At 33.6% G+C, this 12,301-nt stretch overlaps 1 protein-coding gene across 4 annotated transcripts in view; it reads left to right on the forward strand.

Annotated features, from left to right (window-relative positions):
- LOC121369254 (peregrin-like) overlaps positions 1–10,384 on the forward strand; it is a 57,781-nt gene extending 47,397 nt beyond the window's left edge. For 2 of the 4 annotated variants that reach the window (XM_041494213.1, XM_041494214.1), the window contains 4 exons: positions 234–911; positions 4,007–4,113; positions 8,373–8,515; positions 9,365–10,384. In XM_041494213.1, the coding sequence (XP_041350147.1) occupies positions 234–911; positions 4,007–4,113; positions 8,373–8,515; positions 9,365–9,557 (1,121 nt within the window). In that variant the 3' untranslated portion in view covers positions 9,558–10,384. The remainder of the gene's footprint in view (positions 1–233; positions 912–4,006; positions 4,114–8,372; positions 8,516–9,364) is intronic. The other 2 variants (XM_041494216.1, XM_041494215.1) reach the window with 1 other exon arrangement.
- Positions 10,385–12,301: the final 1,917 nt, after the last annotated feature.

Consider the following 12,301-nt stretch of genomic DNA (forward strand, 5'->3'; position numbering starts at 1 on the left):
GTCAATGACTTTTGTGTAAAAAAAACGTTTGAAATATCACAGTGAAAATAAGTTTGTTATTTATGGTTAATGTTTATTATCAGGACATGTTTAGATGAGTATTGTAAGTTCGTGGACGTTTAGTTTTAAAATATTAAAATATTGTTAATGTGTAGCTTTTTGCTTTGGATAATAATGTTCCAGTGATACATTCTGTTTTTGATAATATGTTAACAGTATATCTGTTCTGTTAGATTTAACACATGCCACCTGCAGCACAAGACAAACTAGAATGATCACAAGGAGTAAGAAAAGTGCAGACTCGGCCATCCATCCTCATCACATTCTCACAAGACATAGAAGTGGCTTGAATTGGACACTTTATGAACATAACAATAATCAAATACCCGTGGTAGAGGATCACGTGAAAAGTTACCATCTGGTTGTGTTGTCTAACTGTGTTGTGTCATCCCAGCTCAGCACCTCACCTGCTGAAGCTAAACAACCTACTGGTGGTCATTTAACGACAGAAATAGGTGAAAGGAGATTTTCCAGAACTGACAGACAGATAGCAAGAACCAGCAGAACTGGTAACACCAATACTGTTACAGTGACCAAAACTAAGACAAAGATTATCACAAAAACAAAATTGAAGGATGTTAAGAACTCCAGTAGGAACATGAAGGACAGTAAACTGCGAACATCTGGAGTGTGTGGCAACAAGACCAAGCAGAACAAGTGTAAGACTGTGAAACATTCTGAGGACAATGATGTCTGTTGTGTCAGGAGATCGGATAAATACCGTAGATTAAATAGTCTTTCACAAAGTATCATCCACTTCCTTCGATCAGTGTCACAGGATGATAAAAGTGTTAGCACAGATTCTACAAGTAGCAATGAAAATTCAGCCAGGAAAAATCTTACAAAATATGGTAATTTTGTTGGTTCTGTTCGGTTGAACTTGAAGGTTCTGTTTAATACCAATTTGTGTTGAGGGTTGGTGGGCATTTTGTTGTTAAATTTGAATTAAAAAAATTAATTCTGCTAGTTCTTTGTTTGCATGCAGCACTTAATACAAACTAGCTAAATTACCTTTATAAAAGTCCTATTGCAGCATCAATAAGTCTCACTTCATTCCGGTTTTGTTTAACATCCTGACATTAGTGGTTAAATTATCAAATCAAGCGATAGAATACAAAATTGCTTAAAATTTTATAACTAAACTTTTTTTCATGTTGGTTACAACTTGTCATTGATTTAAACATCTCCCACACTGCAAGGATTAAGTTATGCCTGAATGTTAAGCACAATACAACAACTATAATGTTAACTACATTACATCCAAATTTCACTTAATGAATTACATATTCATATCATTATGCAAACTTTCACATATTGAAAATCAGATTGGTTTAAGTATCAAGTATATTCCAAATGGTTTCAAATATTAAATCTAAGATGGATATAAGATGAAGTCATTGCCCAGCTTTTATTGTGATGAAAACTGCTGAATATAAGCATTCCCGTATTAAGAACAAATATGTGACTTCTGAACCATTTCACCTCAAAACAAATGAAACATGATTGCTTCAAATAACCCAAAATGCACTTAGCAAATGGGCTAGCTGTGTATTACCTTATTGTACTGGTAAAAGTACCTTGCTATGCTCACATCAAACAAAAATACTGTGCTCAAATTTGTTAGACCTGAAGCCATGCATTGCTACAATCATAAACTCTATACAAAGTACACTGGATACCAAGAGGAGCAACAGTTGCCGAGACAGTGGATTACAAAAAACAAGATACAAGTATGTTCATCCCAATGTCAGACCTTTACCTCGTGGATAAAACTGTGATTTGTCATCTGGAGCCGTCCACCATGAGACTAGTTTCTTAAAGAGCTGTTCACAATTGTCAACATTTTCACAAGTGTACCAAGCATACATTTATTTATTATTATTATTTTTTAATATAATACATGTATTCCCTCCACCTCTTAAAAGCACACATCAAAGATATTTTTATCACTGTTTCTTGCATATTAAGCAGACATTAACTGTTCCACCAGTACACTGTTTGTACACCCTGAAACTATTGATAATGTGAAAAGCTCCTAACAAATCATGGTTTTTAAAAATTATTATTATTATTATTTTAAAAAAATTTTAAATTTATATATTTATTTTGTGATTTTCAATTTCAGAACCTTAACTGAATGAGCTTATTATGCTGTGTTAATTGTAAAATAATAATTAAAAATACACATTGTTATGATTTGCAGTCATGTTTTTGGTTAAGCCAACATGTTTTTACAACTCCTTATCAAGAACTGTGGAAGTTGGTATATTTTAATTGCCTAAGTAATACAAAGGAAGAAAAGAAAAAAGAAAATATTGTTTGAATTTTTCTCCTAGCAATGTAGTTTATTATTATGGTTTATGACCTCTTGCATCCCCACCATGACAAGTAAAATACAAATGTGTCTGTCAATTTACAAAATATAAATTCCATTGTTGAGTTTTTAAATTATGGATGCTTTTATGTGCATTTTGAGACATTTTAAATAAGTTTTTCCCATCACAATTAAGGAATTTATTTGGATGTGAATTTATTATTTAAAACAAAAACAAACAAAAAACCACCTAGTTAGCATGACACTAAAATTACATTTTCACTTCCTTTTACAGTATTATTAAAATCATTACAGTCCATTAATTTCAAATGTTTATGTGCAGGCATGGTATTTTACTGGTTAATCACTAGATTTCATCATAACAGTATGCACTATTATGTGAAATGTAACTTAGAACCATTACTTTTGGGTCACAGTAAAATGTGATGTCAAAAGTAATTAATGTTGTTGGTTTTTTTTTTGGGGGGGTGGGGGTGGGGGGAGGTGTTCCCCGCAAAATAGAAATAAGATGACACATTTTTATTATATTACATATTTTTGAATATGTTATGTTAAATCTAATACTCAGAGAGGTACTTATTAGATGTGAAACATGATGATATAAAAGAGAAGAAAAAAAATCATCACTTTGATACATGAATATTTGGTAAACATATGTTAACATTTAATGTTGTGTGTTGTCACGTTACAACTTTCTTTGGTAAAAGAAGTTACCCAGATTTTATTTGAAATTATAAGTTAACAATTCTTTATGTTTTTTAAATTAACTTAAAATTAAAATCTTAATTTTTTTTTTTAAAGGTATTTTCTTTCTTAATTTAGAATCTTGGTCATATTTCCAAATTAGTTTTTTTTTTTTTTTTTTTTTAATTTCGGCTATGGCTTCTCATAGATTATATATGTCCATGTTATTTCAGTTGAGCTATTGTGTGTTTGTTTTTTATTTCTTTTTTTTAAATTGTTTTATTTTGGATTTAGTAGCATGATGATGAACCTTTTTGTTTTTTGTTGTGGGTTTTTTCCCGCACTTGTTTTATTACATGGCTACATTACTGCATGCAGATTAAGTATTTTAAGTTTCAGTGCATGTGCTTTATCTGTTTGTACTTGTCACTAAACACTGGTATTATTCTGGAAGTGTTTGATATGGCCTGTTAGCACTGCCATATTGTTGACCTTCTCCTGGTGCTCAGACTTCGTTTGACAGCATGCACAAGGCCTATCTTCGTAAGTGGTAAAATGTTTACGATTAATACCCGATATGCAGTTTTTAGCACAGTATCTTGAATGTGTGTTTGTAACAAGAGACTGAGTGAAGTTATTGAAGACCGAGATAACTGATGTGTGTGGTGGGTATGTCGAGAAAGTCCATGCAAGCTTCTAATATTTCCATGGAGATGTCTTTCCACAAATCAACTTGATGGGGGAAAAAATAGACTTTTTTTTTTCTTCTTTTTTTTTTTTTTTTTTTTTTTTAAACTTTTGTTATGTTTGGAACATGTTAATCTGTATGTTATTTGGGTTGTGATTACACGTATCTGAGTGGATTGAAATGTCTTGTTGAATTTATGCTGACAGGGAACTGAGGCTTACATTATATATTTGCTTCAGCTCGTCCAAGAAGAAGTCCCAGCTTTGACTCGGATGATGTCATGGCTCTTGAGCCCCTGGACTTGGTATGGGCCAAGTGTCGGGGATACCCGTGGTATCCTGCTCTGGTGAGTGGCAAAACATGAACAGTTCCTCTTGTCTAGTCTAACTTGCCCTAATTTTCAAACAACTTGCTCCATATTGATACGTTCTCACATTACATTTTTTATTGGTTCGTATTTAATATTTGAATTTTAAGAACTTTGTTTAAATAAACAAATTTATGTAAATGTTTTTTTTTTTTTTTTTTTAGACAATTATGAAATTGGCCAGTTGACCAATTCTTAGTCTGTAACAGTAAAGTAAATATATTTCACTTCTGGAAAAATGTTTCTGTCCTAAAATTAAAAAGGTTTTGAAGGATATGTGACCAATATATAATCACATATTTGACAGTAATTTCCAACATTGTGGTTAGATTTTGCTGTCATCCAAATTTATTAAATAATCTATCCAAAAAAAAAAGAGTAGAATGATGACATAATCATAGGGTAACAAAAACATCAAGTAGATGTCATTTGGCAACGTACAATGTAGTGCATAACAAATACTAGAACATAGGCTGTCTTTTTTTCTGCATATTAATATTGTTTCGATGTTTGTGACTGCTAGTAACACGCACGCACACCTGGCCTTCTCTTTCTACTGTCATGTTTTGTCTTGCACTCTTCACCTTAGCAATGGCAGCTGACACAATAATACAAGTGAAACTCCAGTTAGAGATTACACGTTTACACACAACTTCAGTCATGTAAGTTTCTTGAATGGAGTTGAGTGATAGGTCACATTTATAGGCATGTGTACATGAAATTTTAATGTCTTTAACTCAAGACATAAATTTAACACATTATCATCTTTGGGTCAGACCTCTAAATGTTTTTAATTTGCATAACTTATGATGCAAAAACAAATTGAGGTACCCCATTTTGTTTTTGTATAATCTGTCGTGACTACTTAAATGGTGTCATGTTTGATGCACACACAAAAATGGGTTCTTCTAAACTAGACTTGGGTGATCAAAACAGTTGTTCTCGCAATTTTCATAGACCGGTTGGTTTTAAAGGAATTGTGTTGCTATGTCATCATGAGTCTGAGATGCGAGTCTAGATTGCGAAGCTTTGTAAACAGCTTCCCCATGTATTCAGGGGTGTGACAAGGAGAGTTCATCCAAATGTAACCGACTATATCTTTCATGTGTGTATTCTCTTTTCAGAAAGAGTGTGCATGTGTCTGTGTGTGTGTGTGTGCGCGTGCACGCGCATGTGTGTGTGGTCACTTGAAAGAAATAATACATTGAATCCATTGAGGGTTCTTTTTTCTCTTTTTTTCTTTTTTCAGTTTCACATTTTGCATTTTGTTAATGTAAAAACACCACACCAATATCAGCAGATTATTTTTGTTAGTATCATCTGGTGTGGAAGGCTGTATATTAAAGTTTGTCATCTTATCTCGGAAGAGCATTTAATATTTGACTTTCTCATGGAAAAACTGACAATTTTATTTCTAATTTCTTGGTAGAAACATTTTACACAAAGAAATATTTGAACATTAAAATAAAAACAAAGGTAACTAGATAAAATAATATGGCCCATTTTTGGAAATGTTTTCAAAGCATGTATTGATGAATGCTACTTATTATTTGTTTGAAAATGTAATTTTTCTGTTGTACTCTCTGATTATTATGTTTTGAAAACCCCCGAAGCAGCTTGGTATTTTTGGACATATATGTGAACTCTTACATAATTATAACTTAAATTATTTTAAAAAAAAATACTTTTTACCTTGTGGGATTTGTACCTATCTAGTCGATAAACCCTAGCATTGTTTGCTAACATTGTTTTGGTATTATTGAAATAGTCTTGAAATGTTAAAATGTAATGCCAGCAAAAGAGGAAAATATACCATGTAGGCAGAAATTTAATAAAAATTTAACAATGTTGTTCAGTCTTCAGTTGATTGGTAAACATCCAGTATTTATGAATATTGATTTTCATTTTATTTCAACAGCTATTCAGAATATTTATTTTGTAATTCATTGAATATACTACTTTTCAAACTGGTTTAACATGATTGTTTTTAAAAAGTACATGTATGTATGATTGTGGTCATCTGGCGATTGTATTAAATAAATGATATGAGAATTTTTGTGTCACAAACTGTTTTATTTCTTGGAACCTGCAGAAATGAACTTTTTGTTTTTGTTTTTTTAAATTGCTCATAACCATTTTCTGAAAGACCTGTCATTATACCATCATTATTGATGATGCTTTGCTAACTTCCATTTTTACAGTTACAATACATCACTGTTTTTATGTTTGCCAAAGGGTTTAATGGATATAACAAAACTAACCAATAAATACTATATTATGGTGCTTGGTTTGTTCTAACAAAAAATCAGAAAAAGACAATTAAAATTATTGCATTTATAATTAAGTTGCTGCTTTTGACAACCTGACTTCAGCATTACTTGACTGACTTGTTCAACCAGCCTAGTTTCTGTTTTCTTCATTTGGTGCCATGTGAAAGGAATCCTTCCTACGGTTTAAGATAGCTGTCTGTTGTTCTACTTTCATCAGGATCCTATCGCTTACTTCCAACACTGTCTTATATTAGTTGTCATTTTCAAGGCCAAGAAATATTTCATTCAGAATGCTTTCTGTCATTCAACCACAAACTATCACTTCTATCTTGAACACTGGTCAAAACAATTCAACTGCAGATTACCAAGTTAGAACTCAATTAAATACATCATGCAGCTTTATTTGGAGGTCTGTAACATTGGTATTTTAACATAACTGCTGAGTTACACTAAATAATTTAGTATTGGTGTATAATCAAATAATTACCAATGAAGAATTTTCCATGAGTTTTATGATAGGTCTAACAATATGTGCCGAAGTGAACAACTTTTGCACTTCTTTGACAAACCTCTGCACTAGTGATTACGACTGCTTTCAAGGTCTAGTGCTTGAATGGCAAGGAATGCATGCAAGACATTTGGCAAAATTATTTACAGAACAGGCTAGGCCTTGGTATTTCCTTGACAACGTGTTGCACTGGTAATTGGGGCTGAATGAATGTTGTGTTTAGGACATCAAGCATGTTTTTGTTTTGTTATTAATTAGTTGCAGTGTCTTTGTACCATGCTTTCATCATCAGTGAAAAACAATTCTCTTTTTCTCTTTTTTATTTTTATATATTTTTATAGCTTTGTTCACGTTGAAAATTACACGCCTCTACATTAGGATTTATGCTACAACTAGTATCAAGTTAAAACCGTTAATGACAATAACACACACACACACACACACACACACACAGTAATGTGTGAAAATACCATGCCTGCATACATAAAAATAAATGATGACTTCTCAGAAAATGAAAGTGCCAACAAGGTGTGTGTTATAAAGGCTTAGCGTGACTACATTTGACACAGGTGTATATATTTTCTTGAAGACTTCATGTTGGGGTGTCATTCAACATCCATCTGTTCTATTGTTTAAAGTGAAAAACGCATTCATTGTAATTTTATCTGCATCCTGTCTGTTAACATTTGCAGAAATTTGAAACTGTTAATGGAAATAAAATTTATTATCACAGTTAAGGTTTAGTTAGGTGTATTGTATGGAATCTAAAACTGAAATTCAAGAGATATTTTGTTTTTTTTAAATTTTAAAACAATTTCAAATTTGCTTACTAATTTAAAGTGTTTCAAGCATTGATTATGTTTCCAAAGGATATGATCAATAGTGTTCTCTTAAGAAGACTAGAAGATCATGTTTTCTTTTCAGGGTGGGTGGGATCTATATAAAAAAAAAATTAATATACATTGTATATTATATATATATATATATATATATATATATATATATATATATATATATATATTATATAAGACAAATAATGTTTCAGAGAGGTTGTTTTGGGGTTGTTTTTTGTTTTTTTGCGGGGGGGGGTGTGTGTGTTTGGTTGCAAAAATTCATTTTATTTTACAGATTAAATTAACCCATTAGTCATAGGAAAAACATTTTTGAAAAATGGCTGCAAATCGGAATTATTAAAAGGTTAAGCAACTTAATTGTATATTTTGGAATCCCATGTCTTGGAAACTACCCGATTCCCTAATAGACTACAGTACTGGGCAGTAAGAAATCAAAATGACTGGCTGCAGGTAGTAGTCTCCTGCAGTTAATGTCTAAAGTACCTGTAAGAAAGATTGCATCAGGATCTGATACACAGAGTGCATCTTTGAGTTAATTGTGTGTGTGACTGGATGTTGTTGTTCTTGTGAAGAGAGTTTGATTGCATGTTCTTTTATCTTCCACAGATAATTAACCCCAAGATGCCGAAGACTGGTTACTTCCACAACGGTGTTCCTATCCCTGTTCCCCCGGTCGATGTGCTCCAGTTGCGGCGGCACCATGATGAATACGTCTACCTGGTACTGTTCTTCGACACAAAGCGCACCTGGTATGTATATGTTTGCCTTCTGTTTGAACAACACTCTATAATCTAAAGGGGTGGGACATAGCCCAGTGGTAAAATGTTCGTCTGATGCATGGTCGGTCTAGGATCAATCCCTATCAGTGGTCCCATTGGGTTGTTTCTAGTTCCAGCCAGTGCACCAAGACAGATTTATTAAAGGCTGGTTTGTGTAATCCTGTTAGTGGGATGGTGCATATAAGAGATCCCTTGCTTCTAATGGCCTCGGTAGTGTTTTGGTTAAGCCATCGGGCATAAGGCTGGTAGGTACTGAGTTCGCAGCCCGGTATCGGCTCCCATCCATAGTTTCAGTGGGTAGGTGTAACACCACTACACCCTCTTCTTTCTCACTAACCACTAACAACTAACCCACTGTCCTGGACAGACAGCCCAGATTGCTGACTTGTGTACCCAGGACAGCTTGTTTGAACCTTAATTGGATATAAGCACGAAAATAAATTGAAAAAAAAAAAGAGGACAAATGTAACAGGTTTTCTCTGAGAATATATGTCAGAATTACCATATGTTTGACATCCAATAGCCAATGATTAATTAATGTAGTTTACAAGACAATAAACATTCCTTAAGCATTTTTTGCTTTTATAATAATATTTACCTGACATACCATTATTTATTATTAGTACCAGATAAAAATTTGTTTCAAATCTGTACATGAATCAAATTGTACTAGACTGTTCATGATATTGGTAATAACTTTTGTAGCTTTGTTTGATGCAGTGGCCAATTTTGAAGTTACTTTGTATTCATTGATTTCAGCTTTTCATAATGCACTAAAAGATCAGTTTTATTTTGTTGTCTAAATGATCTTTTCTGCAGGCAATGGTTACCTCGCAGCAAACTGGAACCGCTTGGTGTTGACTCCAACCTGGACAAGGCCAAACTAACAGAGAACAAGAAGCCCAATGTGAGAAAAGCTGTGCAGAAGGCCTACGAGAAGGCCATTGTCCATCGGTGCAGTGTCAGTGGGGAGCCATGCCCTCTGTCAGGAGACTCGAGTTCAGATGACTGAATCCTGCTGCAGCTCGAGACAATTGACAGTTCTTCTTGTGACGGTCATTCTGTGGAAACTGTGCTTTACTCATCTAGATGGAACCCAGGATTCTAGACTACACGTTGCCACTGCCACTGATTCAATGACTAAGAGACTTTTTAATGTATCCAGGCACACATAATTGCCTCCCCCTCCCCGACGAATTCCTTAAATATCTACCATAATCTGATAATGGATCAACCTGGAAGTTATGGGCATCAGTTGTTTTGGTAAGAACTGTCCCGTGCCTCATAATCTCTGTGAATACCTGCATATGAAAAGGAATTAATTGATTCATTCTGTTGTTTCTTCAGAAGGTGCAAGCTGTTATGATGACCAAAAATGCCAAATAGTTTGGAATGTGAACATGAAACGCAGATGTTAGTGCTGTTTTAGTAGAACATATTGGACTATTCGTGTGTCTGTGTGGAACTGGGATACGGTTGTAACAGTCTTAAGACATCTGATACTATCGACATCTGACCATTGCATTGAAATATGGTTGCATGGGATTGGGATCAGATAAGCTCATTTTAATCATAATCATCATTTATTCATAATAGTTCGCATACATTTTTGTATCGTGTCACATATGAACATTCTCTTAATATCTACGTTTATTTTATTTGCATTTTTTTAATAGTTGTAAATTGACATGTTAATATTAGCAGAAATGTTAAATGAAATTGTAGATTTTTACAACTGTTTACAGATCATTTCATTGTTACTGTACTGGTGTTTATATGGACCCATGAATGGTTGATATTCATTTTATTTAATGAATTAAACTTTAATATATACATGAATATTTGAAGGATTTTTTTTTTCATTTCATTTTATATGTATAATAACATGACTTAATCCAGGTAGGTCGAGAAGCCAGAATCACAGTTATAGAAAACTTGAATGTGTAAAGTAGACAGTCACACATGACTGGCTGCTTATTATTTGACTGATTCTAGTTGATGCCAGGGAAAGTGAATCTGATAGATATTTGTCATTGGCTGGCTCATGTTGAAATGTTTGGGTGTTTTTTTGTTTTTGTTTTTGTTTGGGGGGAATACAGCAAATGTGGCCTTTAGTTTAATATCTGAAATGGGTGCATCAAGGCATCCTTTTCCTTCAAAAGAGGAGCATGAAGGCAAGTTACTATCTATCAAATTTTCTCAAACAAAATTGAGTTTACCTTGATGCCTTGGGCTGTTTGCATTCTTTTGGATATGAATGCCTTAAATCATATTGCCAATAATAATTTTACTATGTTAAATATACAACATGGTATGTATGAGAAGTGCATGGTAGGGCACCACAGCATTTTTCTTGACCAATAACATCTGATTTTTGGGCACATTGGCAAGTAAGGAGGGCAACCATGATACCTGTCTTTGCCATGGTAAAATTCAAACCCTGCTGGCTGGCTGAATCAGAGATACAGAATTATCATTACATGGCTGAATATTAAAGGATGTTTAAAGGAAGGGACAATTAAGGCATTTGGCCTGGTATGCATATTCAACAATATATAATGCACATTATTGCATAATATCAACAAGTATAATCTTATAATTAATTTATAAAGTGGTTAAATGTGACGGCTAGTATATATAACTGGCACAGCCATTTTGTATCATCCTAGTGAATACACCCTATGGTGAGCAGGTGGCTACATAATACTTAATGTGTCACATCAGGAATTAGTCTTAGAACTGAAGAATCAAAACATACCTGATTTTTGCGGATGCATCGCAATGTTCTGTAATAATATCCATCCCAGGAAGCCAGCAATAAGTATATATTATTTTTCAATACAAAATAAACCATCATTGTCTAAGTGTCGAAATAACTATTTTGTTTTGTCCCTATATTAACCCATGTACTGAAATGATAATTGGAGTGTTTTCTTAGTTAATTGGTCTTTTCTCTCCGTGGCCTGTACCTGTGGTTCCTGATTGGCAGGTGTATATTTAGACGGTCCCCAGTCAATGTGTCTAGACACAAAAAAATATGTGCATGTTTTATAAAGATCACAGGGTATTGTGTGGTAGCCGCGTGGCTACTCCTAAAATGATAGTGGACATTACCAGCCGTCCTGCTTTATTACCGTAAATAATTCTGTGAAACCCTTGATTAAGTAGACTTTCCCATCGAAAATCACAAAACTGACCAATTATATAGTCCCAAACAAAAGAAAATTATCACTTGTGTATCGTGAGTGGTCGTTTTTACTCGACATACCCTACCAATAGGCCTAATAATATGCATTTTGTCTTTTGATTTTTTAAGAGAGAAAAATACTATAACCCCATTTCATTCTATTAATGCAAACTGAAATATATTTAAATAGTTTATTATATTATCCAGTCATTTATGTTGTTTTACAAGTCAGGTTGATAAAAGTGAAGGTCTTGTCATAAATGACTGCCTTTGTTTATACATTGTGCATACTGGAGTTGGTCGGAAATGACGTCACTTCACCCCAAACTAGAATTCCTGACACACCGGAAACAAAAGAAAAGGGCTGCCCCCAGTTAGCAGGAATAATCACATTTTTTTATTAACTCTAAAATTACGCGTTTTTCATTTCTTAAAGTGTCTTGGTCGTCTGGGTATGCATCTTTCCAACACAGGCTCATATTTGAGTTGATCCTCCCTTTAATACCATCGAAAAGGGCAAACTTTGGCTACTGTTAAAATAAATCTGAATTTGAGATGCTTGATAAGTT

This window comes from Gigantopelta aegis, chromosome 3 (assembly GCF_016097555.1).
Source record: "Gigantopelta aegis isolate Gae_Host chromosome 3, Gae_host_genome, whole genome shotgun sequence".
Lineage (NCBI taxonomy): Eukaryota > Metazoa > Mollusca > Gastropoda > Neomphalida > Peltospiridae > Gigantopelta > Gigantopelta aegis.